A 16,169-nucleotide genomic window follows, 5' to 3' on the forward strand; every position below is an offset into this window, starting at 1 on the left:
CAAAAATTATGAAACATAGGGGAAACTATAGATCGATAATTATTGGAATGTATGATCAATAGAAATTTTTTGCCCGCACCTGGCCTTTAAAGTTGTTAAAAATGTATAGATGTTTCTTGTGAGCAGGCACAAGTGGAAGTGATGTATAATCATCAGAAATGAGGTATAATCACCTTAGTTGCCTAGCAACTTGGCAAAACACATTCCTTACTTCCCAAACAGTGTGGTCACTTTGACCCACTTGTGGTAACCTTTGTTGCAATTAAGCTGCATTCTTTTCTACTGACCTATAAACTATATTTATATACATTGTAAAAACAGATACATTCAAATGAATAAAATCAAACAGAAAGATATAAGAAAGATATAAATGGTAAAATATATTCATAAAAATCATAGGGTTACACTTATATTAAATTATATATAAACCTCCGATTGTGCGTAGACCGATATTTTAATCAATGGTTGTATTTATTAATAATAAATAGTACAGAAGCCTACCACTGAACAATTATTTTTTATTTTGCCAAATAGCTCTAAACCATATAGGCCTAGGCTCTAGGAATAATATTGATTTTCTAGTATATAAACTTAAAATGTTATAAATTAACGTGAAATTGTGAAAAAGTGTAAATACAAGTTGTATGGACTCATTCGTTTCAGGTATCATCCAGTATGTCAGATGATTTACGTAGTGTTTTGCAGGTGCTGCAGGGGTTAGCAAATTCTATCACAAACACTCCTTCGCCTGCTACCATTTCCAATAGTAGTAGTGAGCTTAGTACTACTAGTAGCACTACTACAACCACTAGTCATGCTGCTAGTACTAGTAGGCCTAGTAGTAGCAGAAGTAGTAGTAGATCTACGTTGAGTTCCAGTGCTAGCACCAGCAGTACGCCTAGCATAGACCAAAGTATTGCGAGTGAACACAGACGACTGTTCAATCGAAATTATGTAAGTTGCATCATGTTACTAAACCCCCTTCTTCTTGGCACCCGAATCGTTTACTATTGTACCGATAGATAGCTTATTAAGTGGCTCCAAGCCTGTACCAATCCAGTTTAAATAATTTTCAATACAATGGTGCCACATTTTAACATGTTGTCCATCACATTTTTATTAATTTTGTTGGAGACTTACCTGGCCGTTCAGTAAAACATCATATATTTTTTGTATTACAAGTAAAATTAACATTTTGAACGAGTTTTTATCACTGTGTACATATAATATTATTTCAGAGACAAACCCCATATAACAGGGGTCATAGCAACAACAGTACCAGTAGTAAAGCATCTGGAAAAGGTACGATGGTAATTGTTTTATCGCATCAATTTTAATTGTATTTTCACAATGAGAGTTTAGAAGCTGTCGTGTGTAATGTATTTAGGTCGGTACAGTTATTACGTCATGTTATAGTTGAGTTCGGATAATACTGCCAATCAGGTTTATTGGTGTATATTTTTTATATAAAGTTGAAATGTTAACAGTTTTATTAAACATATAATAAAAAGAATAACGATGTTATGTAATTCCTAACATATCTGTATATTTGATAACCTCCAACAATTAGCCCATGTAACAAAATTTGCTATTTAACCAAAAATAATCCAAAACATGCCTAATAATAATACAAGGAGGTCTTATCTTCTTAATTGACCGAAATGATTATTAATATTAATAAAAGATGGTTTTTATAAGATGTTTTATCCTTTGTTAGGAAGAACATTGACAAGATTTTTAGTATGCCTCATGGAACACAAAATGGAAACTGTTCCTACTGTAGCCCAACGTCGAAAACTGAAAGATAACGGCTATGGCGAGAAGAAAATTGTGTTTCCAGCGGAAGGCAATCAAGACGATTTTTGCAACCTGGTATTTAAGTAAGATAATTTTTCTAATGTTTTCACATCGAAATGTTTTCTGTGGTGATTTTGCCAAAATACTGTTTGTTAAAGAGAAAATAATCAACTATGATGATGATGCTTATGACATTTTGCAAATGAGAACAAAATTCTACATATTTATTTTTAATTTGTTTTTGTAGAACATTTCCGTTGCTTGCAAATTGCGGAGGGTTTGAGATAACAACAGGTGATCGCAAAAAACTGATTGTTGTCCATTACGGGCCATGTAAAGTTCAAGACCTTAGAACATTTGGTTCTGGAAAATTATACATTCGCCCATTGCAGCGGGATATACCGGAGGCAGAAATACCATTAGTGGAAGCCCGAGAAAAATGTTTAAATTGTAGGGCCGACATTTCCATGAAGAACATGAAAGTGCACATCAAATATTGCATGGTAATTACCTGTGAAAGAGAAGAAAGTAGTATTGGTAATCAGTTTCAGTTTTCAGAAACGAGAATTGAAAATCAATTTTCCCGATACGGACTTGCCGGTAATTACCGGTTTTCAGATATTATCAATATTCTCCTTTTTTTATTTGATTTGTATAATACATTTTTAACATAACAAAATGCTTAATTTGAATATTTCTATCATAATTTAGGCTAACAACTTTTTTTTCACTCGACCACGCAATATTACTGTACATTATCTTCTCTTATTGAACCCCAGAACGAAGATTCAAGTTCAGACAGTGACCTGGAACCGGGACTACATGAAGTACCGGCCACCGAAACAATACCGGCCACCGAACCAATACCGGCCTCCGAGAACTTAGAACAGAACAGAACAGAACAGAACTTAGACTTAGAAATTGTTGAAAACATTGTACGTAGGCACTACTCATTCAATGTCTGTGAAGCTAGTTCCTAGTTCATTATTTAAATATAATTATATAAACAACTTTTAGAACTAAAAAACTAAACATAGTGCGATTTCAGTGAAAAAGATAAGCTACCTAGCTATGTTATAATAGAAGTTATGTATTATTGCAAGAGTATGTACTATAGCTTTCGGTTTTGATGAGTATCATCATTTACAAAAATAATTGTTATTTTTAGTTTGTTAACGAACCAGAACGTAACGAACGAGAACCTGCTCTTACTACTATTGAAACAATTGTCAAAGATACCGTGAATTACTGCAATACCCACAACATTAATGGGAATCCTGTAGAAGTGCTACGTTATTACCAAAAAGCTATTGTTTCAGGAAGACCACTAGAGATAGAAGATGAAGCAGAGGTAATCGAAGGGGAAACAAATTTTATTATGATTAATAGAGAAGATGTGCTTGCAACTGCTTTTTCGGAAATTAGGGATATGGCCGACTACCGCAAAACACTGGAAGTGCAATTCTATGATGAGGTATATTAAATAAATTTTTATTGTAATAAATAAAATCAACCTTTTGAAATACAATGATAATAAAAAAAACAATTGAATTTGTAAAAACTAATCGAATATATTCAAAGCATTTTAGTTAAAATGAGATGTTAACCGTGTTGCTATACAGTAATTTCATATCTTACACACAGAGAGCAGCCGATTATGGCGGCCCGAGGAAAGAATTTTTTGTGTTGGCTTTAAGAGCAATAAAAGATGGTTATTTTGATAACGGTATGAAAGAACACGTTCCCGAGGAATATTACTACATCGGCATAATAATGGGTAGGTTTTCAATGTCTACTTACAATAAAATCACGCGATTCACGGTGCTATTTGAGGTTCCTTGACGTGTGACGTGGCGTGTAAATGCAACAATTGTTTTCACCAAATTGGTTCCTAATAGCCTTATACCGTATGTTTTATTTTGTTTCTTTTTACTAGTACGGTACTGTTATAATGATTTAATGTATTTAAAAATGGTTATCTTTTAACAGCTATGAGTATCGTCCAGAATGGCAAATTGCCACAATTCATGCACAGTGACCTTATCGACGAACTCGTCAACAGCAGTGCTCCTTCTGAGTGCATAACCAATTTAAGAAAGGGACTCGCAAAGTTGGGGATATATCAGGTATGTCGTACAGTACTGCTACAATATACATATACAGAGCGCAAAACCAGTTACTGCCAGTTTAAGCTTCTGATCCATATCTTTAAATAAGTAACTAAAACACAATGATATGCATACGTCAGATCCAATCACTATAATGCTTCATCTCTGCTCGAAACAATAATGTAATGCGTTCAATGATCAACTGAAAATTGTAAATTCAATTCACTTGTCTACCATTTTATCTAATTATTTTCTATAGCTTTGTTGTCACATACCAATATTTGTTCATCTTTTTCGACCCAGCCCTGCAGCACTATTATCTGTAAAAAAGATGAAAGAATTGTTGAAGCCATCTTTTAAAGGCAGCGATGGCTCAAACACTAAGATATTTGAAAGTTCTGTATATGCCCAATTTCTGGACTACGTCAGAGAGGTTGCTAGTAAGTTATAAGTTATAGAAAAACACAGACTGTCTGTTCGTATATTTTCCTTTTTCTGCCCTACTGTAGCATAATGCAATCCATTATTTGTTTAAACCCTTATTTTAACCGGTGGCCATGCCCTAAAGTTCTCAAGCTTATTTTGGCTTCCACACACTTACCCTTTTTTATTTATGTGTATTTCTGAAGTCACTTTTAGTACAATTTAACTTTAAGTTTATTATGTGTGGAAAACAATAAACAAACAATAAAGGAATATTGCATTGAGCACACTTGTAGTGGATGTGTCCGCTATACAAGTGAAGTATTTGTTGTTGCCGTCGCAAACCATATAATAACAGTGTCTAAAATGGCAAAAAAGAGCAATAACCGTAACATACCAAAATAAATTCGCTTTACTCCGACATTTTTCAAATTTTCTTAAACCTCATTACTTTTAATTCATATCAGAACATGCAGTGTTAAAACTATTCAAAGCATTTAAGCCAAGTCACTTACTGATGCGATGGCTAAAAGGGTTTTGTTATGACTTGATTTGTTTTGACTTTTACCTCTCTTTTTCATAGGTGGTAGAAGAGGTCACCTGACGCTTGGTCATCTGTTGCAGTTTGTGACCGGAACGGATGAAGAACCAGTGTTGGGTTTTGTTCTCCATCCACAAATAGTATTTACAGAAACAGCAGGTTCTTTTCTCCCGTCTGCCAACACGTGTATTAACAGTATGCAACTTCCACGGCCAGGTTTAACATGCAGTCTGCCGCCAAAAGACACACTGTTCAATATGTATGATTTGGCATTTTCTCAACAGTTTTTTGGTAATGTGTAGACCTAAGTGGGTCAGAACAAAGCAAGTGACATACTTTAAATAAAGTTTTCTACTGTAGATATGGGTGGGTTCAATCACAGAGCAAAATCCACAATGCTTCAATTTAGGACATGGAGAGTGGATAGAGGAGGTGACCGTTGAGAAAGAGTGGTGGTAATTTGTATTTACATAACGGAAAGATATATGACAGAAGAAGATGAGCGATGGTTGAAAGGGTTGTTATGAGCTAATACGTTTTCATATTATTTCCGTTTTAAACATTAGGCATACCAGTTCTTAAACCCCCTGTACAGGGTAGATCTAAATAAATGAAATATAATATTTGATTCTAAACATTTTAGTGTCGGCAGTTCTTGAAACATTAAGTACAACATTATTTTCAACAAACATATTTAGTTTACACATCAGTAGAAAAAATGTTAAAGCAAATCATATGTTGACTACGGTATTGATTTTAGGACATATAATAACCTTTTCAATTTAATGGCAATAAACGTTTTTCTTTAACAATTAAAGAAACTTGTTGTTAATTAACAATTAAGGCAGTCATTAAATACACCAATCAGTAAAATTGTGCAACATGCTCTCTCTCTCTATCCCCAATCTACACAGCTATTTTTAGGCCTATATAATTAACTAATAAAAACATTAACATTCATTTGAGAATAAGTTGTTTTTCAAAACAATCGATATTCACACAGCGTGATTTCCAATACTAAAGTGTAAATGCCAACCAAATTATTAATATATGCATTATGATAATTTTCTATTTTAAACATTCACAATAGTCATTATTACTCATCAAAATTCAGAAACAATATCTAAGCCTCGTAAATAAGGAGTTGCATCCCAAATATCAACTGCATTATTTAGCGCATTGTCTATTTCATCCTTAAATAAAGAGAGTTGTTCATCATTCATTGGACAGGCAGTGTCAGGGACAACTATACCATCATTTTCTTCTGGAAGGGGTGAGTTTGGATCTATACCATACTGCTGAACACTTTCCTACAATAAGCCAAAATAATGAAAGAAGATTAGGTAGATCATACAAGACACGGTAGAATTAAAATGTGTACGGTAACAGCTAACTATACAAGTAGTTTCTCACGTATAATGTGTGTGTCGGGGAGACTATTTTTAAAACAGTTTTTGTTACAGGTTTATAATAACGTAGTTGTTACGACAAACAAATTATACGAACATCCGTTCGCCTTACATTCTAAATCCAAGAATACCGTATAAAATGAAGGTTTTATTTATTACTTTAATTTATACAACTCCACGTTACCTCTGGTATGGCTTCAAAGTACTCAGACGCTATGATGCTTGCATCGGATGCAATATTTTGTATACCCATTATGAACAATTGATTTGGGGTTTTGTTGTGCTCGGTCCGCAGTTTGTGGTTGTTCCACATCAGTTGGAAATCCATCAACATACTATTAATAATGGGTACATAAATGAAATGTAAAATAAAAATATGCGCCTCGTTATCTGGGTCCAAACAACCCATGGTTTCCAAACTGCTAAAGAATGTGCGCCAGGAACATATAACAGCCTCAAATACATATCTCCACAATCTTTCAATCCTGCTGTTATGAACACTTTTTCCAGTAATAAAACTACCTCTGCCTGGTCCTCTAGAAGGGTGGTTCAACATTAAGCGAGCCACATCAACATTTTCGATCCCCTTGTCCGCTCTCACCCTCGACGGCAATCCCCATTTTCTGACAGCTTCCTGGAAACAAGTTAGAACCGTGCATGCCCTGTTATTTGTACTGAGTTTTAGGTACACTATCGCTCTACTATAACCATCAATACCTCCATGAATCACACACCTCCATCTGTAGAATCAAACATACGACAATTATAAAGGAAACTGAAAATACTTTTATGTTATTGTATCATAAAATGTAAATTTCTTACATTTACATTATCATTTTTCATATCTGCGTCGGGTTGCCTACGAATCTGTTTTGATCATAACATATCGTAAACGTGTAGACCTACTTTATTAGTTTATGATTCCCGTCTATGTGCCACAGAGCCAACGGAGATGGCACTGAATAAACTCGTCTGCGTATGCAACGCAGAGACCGCAAATGACGCCCAACGGGATCAACCCTTTTGACAGAATCTCGCAATGCTTCTCTTCGTACTCGTATGCCGTCTTTCATCAAATGAGCCTCAATTGACTTAAGTCCTAGTGTTAAGATGAAATGATGAATAAAGAAAAACAAATAAGCAAACTATGCAAATAGCTACCGCTACAAACAGTGGTACTACTCTCTATCATTTAGAAAGAATCCCATCCCATCAATAAATGATGCGATCATCGTATCTAACCCAACCTTTCAAAAAATAATCCTTATTTTGTATGCTTATCATGTCGAAGGAGTACTTCTTCTATTCTAAAGTCCGTCGCGTAACAAAACAAGCCATTCTGTATATTTTAAATACCTACCTGATCTTGGAAAATTCATGGTTATCATGCCAATACGCGCGTCTAGAAACTCGGAAGAAATATCTGTGTAGTTTCTTGTTGTCATGTTGTATTCTTGTAGCCTCCTTTCTATCGTTCTTTTACTTACAGAAAACATTTTACTCATGTCCTGAACAGTAAAGTTGTTGTCTACGAAGTAAATGAAAATAACTGACTATGGAGAGAAGACTGAACGGAAAGTAAAATATTAGGTTTACAAAAACACCAAATTTTGTTCATTATTAATACTAAATTGTTATATGGGAATTGGATAATATATTGGCTAGAAAATTCTAAGAAATAATTCAAAGTACTGTACTGTAAGGTAATATTTTCGAGAGAAAAAAGACTCTACATGCTTATTATTGCAAGAGCCTCATAATAATTTAAAAAAAAATAATACAGTAGGCCTACCTATCATGCAACCTACCTACCTTTTGTCATGCAATATATTAATATTTAAATTACAAAATTTGTTTCACATAAAAGTAAAGGTCGTTAGGCCTACTTTAAATTTGTATTAAACACACTATGTTCGTGCTACTATCTTACAAAGATGATAAACAACCATGATCAGCCGAGCGTAAAAAACAAAAAATAATTGTTTTTAAGGCTCGGCTGGTTACGACTGTTTGCCACTCTCTTCAAGAAGAAGATGGCTTCCGTAACACGAATTTAATTTAATGAATGAATTACTTACTTCGATGGTAGCCACTTTACCAAAGACAAGAAATAATTAAAGTAGATAATGATACATAGGCCTAGGCCCAAAACCTAGGAGGCCTAAAAATAATACGCACCCACAAAGAACTGCAGCTGACTACGCCCGATCACAAATCTTGCCCGTCCTGGTCTGCCAGTGTGAATCATGGCAGAGTCCGTAGTGGGATGTTCGTCTCCTACCTGGCCTGGGCCAATGACTTCTTCTATCGCTCTTTTACTCGCTACAAGATTATCGATTACCTCTAACCGGATATTTTCATGCCCGATTATCGTTTCGATAATAACCTCCAGTCGCATTGGGAGTGGCATTAATAGATTTCTATCAATGTTACCATTCACATACTGTTCAAGTGTTTGACAGATTTCTTGCAAAGCAATAGCAATAGGAACATACGCCATGTTAAAGACTTTTGGGAATATGAGAGGGGACTATACATTTTATTCTAGCTGGAATATTTTTAATGAGTACAATTTCAGGGCATAACATGTCCATTGTTCCTAAAATGTTCTCATCTTACGGTTGTGGTTGTGGTTGATTTAATATTACACACTACGGAAAAAAAACCCCTTTTTTGAGAGAGTGTAATTTCCGGACATGTAGAGGTACCATATTTAAAAATGTGTACTGTTCACATTCAGTACCGAACACCTCCCCCCCCCCCACCCCAATATAAAATCGGCGCCAACAGTTACAATTAAACAATAAAACAAAAACTACCGTTTTAAAACTTGTCGAGTGGAATAAATACACTTTACATGCGTAAATGCGAATGATGTACAAAACTGATGTATGGAAAGTATGAAAATTAAAAAATAGTATATCAACTGATATATACGTAAGCGGAGCCAAAAGCTAACGTTTGAAAAGTTGTCGAATGAAATGTTATCACATTAAATCACGAACAAGCGAACGGTGTGTAATACTGGCCAATCGAAAGTAGGTGATTGAAATGCAACCACTTTAACTCAAGAAAATACGTTCGGTGCGAAAAATCGCCGTTTGGAAAGTCGATGCTTCAAATATCATGGTTTGAAATCACGAACAAGCGAACGGTGTGTAATACTGGCCAATCAAAAGTAAGTGATTGAAATGCAACCACTTTAACTCAAGAAAATACGTTCGGTGCGAAAAATCGCTGTTTGGAAAGTCGATGGTTCAAATATCATGGTTTGAACTCACGAACGGGCGTATCGTGTGCAAAACAGTTGTTTCAACTGTTGAACAGACGAACGGTGTATAAAACAGGCAATGTATTAGAATTAGAATTCGATGAACTATAATTAAGATGCTTTGTTTGAAATGTTCATGAACTACATGAAATGTTGATAAATGAGTTGACTAATATATACTTGTATTAACGTTAGATTAATTCAATTATTGCTGCCTGGGCTCAACATTCTTTAGATGGTTTGTGTTATGGGTAGTTTGTTCGGCGTATTGTCGTTTGGGCTAGTGATAGATGGTCACACATTATATTGGATGGTGTAGATACTAGGTGAATGGTTTAAGTTTTCATTGAACTGCATGAGATAATATTGGATGGTTTGAATTTTGTACGAATTAATTATTGGTGGATGGTATGTATTATGTATTTTTGGCGGCTTTGGCTTTCCATAGAGTTCAAATCCAGTAGATGACTTTTGTTTATTTATCGGCAAACGCGAGTGTTGCCACACGAAAATTACACAGTCAATATCATCGAACTCGAGAATGTATATGTTTAATGACAGGGGACACGATAATTACGCGAAAATTAATCGGTCAATATCATCGTTCTCGAGGATATATACGATTTACGATCCTCGCAGCGGTAGTCATGTGACGCAGTTTCAACCAATCACGTTCACGTATTTACATAGGCTATGTAATATAACTATATATTGTACACGATAACCATCGCATCGTCGCGTAGCGTTCATACTACAACGATCTCATCGTTCTGACGTACGTACGCGTGTGACGAACGCCTTTGTTTACAATCATGACGGACTCTGACGACGATGATTATCTTTTAGCCCTTCTCCTATATAAAAAACGGAATGAACATCAAAAAAGGGAAAGAAACATATGGGTTCACGAAATAAACCAGGGCCGAGAATCATTTGGTGAATTCCATACCCTTTTCCCGGAGCTTTTGTGCTATGAAGATAAATTCCATAGCTATTTCCGGGTGTACCCCCAAGGCTTCTATGACATTTTAGACATCGTAAGAGATGACATAGAGAAGGAGGATACTTCATTTAGGATCAGCATATCTGCGGAACAAAGGCTGGCAATATGTCTTAGGTACGTACCTTAATTTCTTTTTATTTATATTTTACAAAACATAGAACCATATGGCCTAGCCTAGGTTACACAGGTAGGCCTAGGCCTATTTAGTTTACAGCACTGCCTCCTCGTCGTAAAAAAGAAAATCTGACTGCGACCCTGGCCTACTTTACAATTCATTTGGTTATAGGCCTACTGTAGGATAAGGAGGATTAAATTTAGTTAGGCCTACTGCTGTAGGATGCTGTACATCAATTCAGCATTCTTCTGATTTTTTTAATCGAATAATATTAAAACAATTCCAGTAGGTACCACCCAAACACTTCTAACTAAGTGTTCCGGCGAGAGAGTCTCATCAAATGCGCCCGGCCGGCCCACAACAGAGAGAGTACCCCCCACAGTGTTGATATGCGCAGTCTTTTCTGCGCTGCATTGGTCATGAATATGTAATAGTTTGGTCAAAGAATATTAAAAACAGACAAGAATATAAAAATAATGTATTAAGATTGCAATACTGTACTTTGGATAATAAGGTAGCAAGAAATATTACTGAATAAAAGATATAAGGATAAAAAATACAAGGATAAATTACTGGATAACAATAACTTATGTTTTGTTTGTAACTTTGCAGGCCTATATAATGATATCGTATATAATACTAACAAGTTTGATTTTATATTTTTTTTAGGTTCTTGGCAACCGGAGACTCCTACAAAACCCTTTCATTCAGTTTCCGTATGGGAAAATCGACAATTTCAACCATAATAAACGAAGTTTGCGACAGTCTGTGGAGGAGGCTCAATCCTATATACATGCCATCGCCCATCGAACATCAATGGAGGTTGATTGCAGAGGGCTTCAACAACCGATGGCAATATCCAAATTGTTTAGGGGCTATTGATGGCAAACATATTTACATCAAAGCCCCTAACAACTCCGGAAGTTTATTCTTCAATTACAAGGGATCATTTTCGATCGTTCTTCTGGCCCTTGTAGATGCTAACTACTGCTTCACCGCAGTAGATATTGGAGCCTATGGATCAAATAGGTATGTTTATTGTGCTGTTTAAATTGTATAAGCACAGGAGGACTTATTAGGTCATTGACTTGATTAGTTGATGTATATATTCAGTGTTTTAACATCAATGATAAAACCCAAGTCTGAATTACTGATTAAATTAATGTTATTATTACTTATCAGTGATGGAGGAATATTTGCTCACAGTCAGCTTGGACAAGCTATGGACAGTGGAACATTAAATATTCCAGCCGACAATGAAATACCAGGCATCAACCAAGCATTACCCCATGTTATTGTTGGTGATGAAGCCTTTCCATTAAGGAGAAATATAATGCGGCCATTCCCTGGCAAAAACCTTGATGAACTACCGCCACTCAAGAGCACGCAGAATTTCAGAAAATACATTTGGTATTATGGCGACAATATTTCAAATATATCAACGTAAAATTCAGCTGCAACCTGACAATGTAGACAAGGTAATTAATAAAACTAACTAGAATATTGGTATGGGCCTATAATAACAATAATCAAAATTATGGAACAAATTCTAAAAATGGCATTTATTGTCCTTTTACTAAGGTCTTGATTATCTGGATTTCAGGTTGTAAAAGCTACATGTGTGCTTCACAACTACATGCGCAAGACACAAACAGGAAGTGCTGCATTTCAAATTCATAGTGAAGAATTTCCAACACTGCCAGAAGCAGGAGCATTGCAAAATCTACAGGCAACTGGAAACAGGGCATCTATTGATGCATTGGTAGTTAGAGACAAGTTTAAAGAATACTTTAATTCAGAGCAAGGTCAAGTACCATGGCAGAGATCAAGCTGTTTCGGAACTGCACAGATACAGACCAGCATGCCGTAAAATATCAAACTGCAATTTTCTTATAAATGTGCATTATAAAAATTAAGTTTTTAATTTTACTTCAATTTGATTTCGCCTGGGATCAGTTAACAACCTCACATGAAAAACTTTTTACAAAAAACTGAACTAACGTTATTTAAAAGTAAAGTGAAATTAAAAAAATCAAATGGCGCTTAGGTGTGTTAAATAGTTAAAGACACCTTCCCTACAATTTGTGACGTTTTGTAAAAATAATACATATATATTACTTGAAAAACATTAAACCAGGTCATTCCTTGTCTTAAATGTACGTTTTATGGTAAATTATGATAAAAAGTGAGAAACAATGCACTACCTAATTATTAGCTCGCGTCGAATGGACGGTATAGTTGCTGCATTATTTGTCTTTCTATTTTTGCCAGACTCTGTTGATACAAATTGTGAAAAACAAAAATATCAATCTGCGCGCAATGCATTTTGGGATTTATAGCGGGCCACTAATAATTATTAGAAACGACTTATTTTTCACATTTTTAACCATTTAAAGATGAAAAAAGTTATCGCAATAGAACCATATAGTATTATTTTTACATTAATTATAGTTTGTGATCTTAAATTAGATCTAAAAAACGTGGGGAATTGTGTCTTTAAAATATTAAAATAGCTGACAGATTTCAATCATTTCAAAATGTGATAATTATTAAAGTGTTCATTCTTCGTCCGCAAGTAACTGAATTTCTATTTCTGATATAAGTTGCTGAATTTTACGTTTAACTTCGATTTGCTGCCGTTTGGGGAATGATTTTGTTGTCTCTGCCATAGCACAAAAAAATAAATCTACTTCGTTCTTTTCGGTTTTTTTCTTCTTAGCAATTAGCTCAACTATGGCTTCATCAACAGCATCTGTTTTCAGTGGTCTTTTTGTGCTGCTGCTGGATGGTTTACTTTCTACGTCTTCATTAAGATTAGAGGATGTTCTATATAAATTGATAATGAAAATATACATTAGTAAAGTATGTAAATCCAAAGTAGACTGATGATAGTTTGCATTTATGTACAGAACTGTCTATCAGTATGTACAGTGGGTTACAGTCACTCTAGTAATATAAACAATTAAATCAGTCAATGTACATAGAAAAATTTTTTTCTGTCCATGTGGTGTACAACTTATTGTTTCTAAAATAAATTTCCTGAACATGAATTCAAATACCTTGAACACAGTAAAATGTGATAAAAAAAACCAGTGAATTAAAAAATATGTATTTCATGATATATTTCAGCATGTGAATATTTTGTTATTACGATTTGTTAATTTATGTACAGAATTGTCTTTCAGTATGTACAGTGGGTTACAATCTAGTAATATAAACAATTAAATCAGTCAATGTACATAGAAAATCAATTTTTTTTTCTGTCCATGTGGTGTACAACTTATTGTTTCTAAAATAAATTTCCTGTACATGAATTAAATACCTTGAATACAGTAAAATGTGATAAAAAAAAAACAGTGAATTAAAAAATATGTATTTCATGATATACTTCAGCATGTGAATATTTTGTTATTATACGATAATTGTTTTTTTTTTTAAATTATTCATTTAACTTAAAGTTACAGAAAGAAAACAAATTTTAACTTACTCCCTAGATTTTAAGAAAGGGTCCAAAAACCCAAGGATGTTTGCATACTTATATGCTTTTGATTGTTTGGCCTCATCACCACTTTTTTGTTTTTTCCGCTTGCTATTCATAAGGGCATCCCTAATATTACCCCATTTCTGTTGGGCTTCATCACCTGCGAAGAAAACAAAATCCTAGTAGTAGTAGTAGTAGTAGTTATTACTTTATAAATGGTTATGTTTCGCCATTGTCAGGTAGCGTACTGTAGCCGGGCCTTCTAGGATACACATTCAGTAATACTAATATATATTATTATTAATACCTAGGCATATAGGTGGTAAATATAAACCCCACTGAATGTGTATCCTGCTACAGTACGCTACCTGACAATGGCGAAACATTTATAAAGTAATAACTTTTACATAAAACAAAAGAAATTTCAAGTTTTCATTCTAGCATTATAGGATAATCATCTAGGCCTATGCTGTCTTTGATAAAAATATTATTTTAAAAAATACAATAAAATATTAACGTCATGATCAATAAACACAATAAAATCGTTATTATATTATTGCTCTTACTAGATGGCATCTAGGGTAGGCTGCCTCCTCTAGGCTAGGACTAGCTTAGCCTAGGTCTAGCCTACTAGCCTAGGCCTAGTAGTACTACTAGGCATAGGAGGCCTACCAAGCTAGGCCTAGGCTAAGGTATGCCTAGGCTAGCTAGGTACTAGCCTAGTAGGCCTAGCATCTAGGCCTCTATCTAGCCTAGAGTAGTAGGCCTAGGCTAGCTAGGCCCCTAGTAGTATTTAGCCGAAATAATTAAATTATTAGGATGATGCCTATAATCTAGGCCTAGTAGGCCCTATTAGTATTATGCCCTAGGTCCGCATAGCTAGCTACTAGCAAAGAGTAGCCTAGGCCTATGCTTTAGTACTATATGAGACTAGCCTAGGCCTATGTATTGTAGCACAGGCGGTCTAGTCTAGCATAGGCCTAGGCTATGTATCTAGCCTAGCCCTAGAGAGGCCTCCTACAGGCCTAGGTAGGCCTAGTATGTAGGTGGCCAATCCAAATGGGAACAAATTATGTTATGCCTACCTGTCAAACCAATCTCTACTCCAATTGCATTCCATATATCTCTTTTTTTAATTACATTTTTGTAATTCGCGTCTGATTTGTTGTACATCACCTCATTTCCTTGTACAAGGAGGATTAACGTTTCGTCTAGGCCCATAGATGACTCCATCGCGATTGACTCTCGATGATATCTGTCGTTTTTTTTTTGGCGCTTGCCATAAATAAAGCTCCCTGATTGGTTGAAATATTTTTATCGTTCGCGTCCAAATAAAATATCGCTCATGCAAGCGGTATGTAAAACTATCTTTTATCGTTACACGATAGAATCGTATAGTTATCGTCCTAGTGTGAACGGTTCTATTCATTTTAACTTAAGCGATTTTTTTCTATCGTGTATAGTTATAGTTATCGTCGTAGTATGAACAGGCCTTTACAAAGGTTTTTGTGGATTGGCATGTTTGTTTGTTATCTGAATAAAAAATAATGTCTTTAATTTTATTATTGTATGTATACCCTACTAATTGTTTTGGGGTCACTGTAAGTGACCGAGTTTCACGCAACAAACTTGTTTAGAAATGGTATGGATATTATCATCAGTTTACTTTAAATGTTCAAGAATAATTTACAAGCTTACACAATACAATTTGATCGATTTATAGAAAATTCTATAATATACAATTGTGTATAGAACATTTTGTAGACGTTAGAGACGGTTTCATGGTAATGCTTCCAATCAACGGGATGACTTGATTTAAAAAAAACATTAAATTATGATACCTATAATAATTCGTACTCAATCGCACAGCAATGTCAACTGTACTGTGGATATCAACTGGAACATAATACCACTACAAACCACTTTAGTTTACATACAAATACTACATCATAAGAAACGGTAAGGTTAGCGTCTTTGGAATAAGTATCTTATTTACATTCGATATAGTCTTATTTTAACAG

At 34.7% G+C, this 16,169-nt stretch overlaps 6 protein-coding genes across 7 annotated transcripts in view; 3 read left to right on the top strand and 3 right to left on the bottom strand.

Annotated features, from left to right (window-relative positions):
- Window positions 1–16,169, bottom strand: part of LOC144835436 (uncharacterized) — a 200,910-nt gene that overhangs the window by 107,575 nt on the left and 77,166 nt on the right. The window lies entirely within an intron of this gene.
- On the top strand, window positions 508–4,060 carry LOC144858815 (uncharacterized). Its single transcript, XM_078714932.1, has 9 exons — window positions 508–954; window positions 1,239–1,302; window positions 1,718–1,880; window positions 2,045–2,300; window positions 2,577–2,732; window positions 2,966–3,271; window positions 3,442–3,574; window positions 3,787–3,923; window positions 4,046–4,060. The coding sequence occupies exons 1-9, from the start codon at window positions 676–678 to the stop codon at window positions 4,058–4,060; spliced, it is 1,509 nt and encodes a 502-aa protein (XP_078571058.1). The 5' UTR covers window positions 508–675.
- Window positions 4,196–5,229, top strand: LOC144835186 (uncharacterized). The gene is made up of 2 exons (XM_078690245.1): window positions 4,196–4,345; window positions 4,912–5,229. The coding sequence occupies exons 1-2, from the start codon at window positions 4,237–4,239 to the stop codon at window positions 5,169–5,171; spliced, it is 369 nt and encodes a 122-aa protein (XP_078546371.1). The 5' UTR covers window positions 4,196–4,236; the 3' UTR covers window positions 5,172–5,229.
- Window positions 5,890–6,736, bottom strand: LOC144835183 (uncharacterized). The gene is made up of 2 exons (XM_078690242.1): window positions 6,463–6,736; window positions 5,890–6,179 (listed from the first exon to the last, which is right to left on the bottom strand). Exons 1-2 carry the CDS (start codon window positions 6,685–6,687, stop codon window positions 5,973–5,975), a joined length of 432 nt encoding a protein of 143 aa, XP_078546368.1. The 5' UTR covers window positions 6,688–6,736; the 3' UTR covers window positions 5,890–5,972.
- Window positions 12,064–12,773, top strand: LOC144835019 (uncharacterized). Of its 2 annotated transcripts, none has more exons than XM_078690029.1 (2): window positions 12,064–12,145; window positions 12,271–12,773. In XM_078690029.1, exons 1-2 carry the CDS (start codon window positions 12,083–12,085, stop codon window positions 12,535–12,537), a joined length of 330 nt encoding a protein of 109 aa, XP_078546155.1. In that variant the 5' UTR covers window positions 12,064–12,082; the 3' UTR covers window positions 12,538–12,773. The 2 variants fall into 2 exon arrangements, 1 of the variants encoding a protein (XP_078546155.1); XR_013611038.1 differs by having other exon boundaries at window positions 12,110–12,145; window positions 12,249–12,363.
- On the bottom strand, window positions 12,877–14,373 carry LOC144835018 (uncharacterized). The gene is made up of 2 exons (XM_078690028.1): window positions 14,155–14,373; window positions 12,877–13,493 (listed from the first exon to the last, which is right to left on the bottom strand). The coding sequence occupies exons 1-2, from the start codon at window positions 14,262–14,264 to the stop codon at window positions 13,226–13,228; spliced, it is 378 nt and encodes a 125-aa protein (XP_078546154.1). The 5' UTR covers window positions 14,265–14,373; the 3' UTR covers window positions 12,877–13,225.

Source organism: Antedon bifida, chromosome 2 (assembly GCF_963402885.1).
Source record: "Antedon bifida chromosome 2, ecAntBifi1.1, whole genome shotgun sequence".
In the NCBI taxonomy this organism is placed as follows: domain Eukaryota; kingdom Metazoa; phylum Echinodermata; class Crinoidea; order Comatulida; family Antedonidae; genus Antedon; species Antedon bifida.

What these genes read in the sequence shown, in the direction of transcription:
- LOC144858815 (XM_078714932.1), top strand. Translation starts at nt 676, where the DNA reads ATGTCAGATGATTTACGTAGTGTTTTGCAGGTGCTGCAGGGGTTAGCA. An exon ending in GACTGTTCAATCGAAATTAT is followed by an intron (nt 955 to 1,238) that starts GTAAGTTGCATC and finishes ATATTATTTCAG; the next exon opens with AGACAAACCCCATATAACAG. An exon ending in TAGAAATTGTTGAAAACATT is followed by an intron (nt 2,733 to 2,965) that starts GTACGTAGGCAC and finishes TGTTATTTTTAG; the next exon opens with TTTGTTAACGAACCAGAACG.
- LOC144835186 (XM_078690245.1), top strand. Translation starts at nt 4,237, where the DNA reads ATGAAAGAATTGTTGAAGCCATCTTTTAAAGGCAGCGATGGCTCAAAC. An exon ending in CTACGTCAGAGAGGTTGCTA is followed by an intron (nt 4,346 to 4,911) that starts GTAAGTTATAAG and finishes TCTTTTTCATAG; the next exon opens with GTGGTAGAAGAGGTCACCTG.
- LOC144835183 (XM_078690242.1), bottom strand. Translation starts at nt 6,687, where the DNA reads ATGGGTTGTTTGGACCCAGATAACGAGGCGCATATTTTTATTTTACAT. An exon ending in ACTTTGAAGCCATACCAGAG is followed by an intron (nt 6,180 to 6,462) that starts GTAACGTGGAGT and finishes GGCTTATTGTAG; the next exon opens with GAAAGTGTTCAGCAGTATGG.
- LOC144835019 (XM_078690029.1), top strand. Translation starts at nt 12,083, where the DNA reads ATGGCGACAATATTTCAAATATATCAACGTAAAATTCAGCTGCAACCT. An exon ending in AACCTGACAATGTAGACAAG is followed by an intron (nt 12,146 to 12,270) that starts GTAATTAATAAA and finishes TCTGGATTTCAG; the next exon opens with GTTGTAAAAGCTACATGTGT.
- LOC144835018 (XM_078690028.1), bottom strand. Translation starts at nt 14,264, where the DNA reads ATGAATAGCAAGCGGAAAAAACAAAAAAGTGGTGATGAGGCCAAACAA. An exon ending in CCTTTCTTAAAATCTAGGGA is followed by an intron (nt 13,494 to 14,154) that starts GTAAGTTAAAAT and finishes CAATTTATATAG; the next exon opens with AACATCCTCTAATCTTAATG.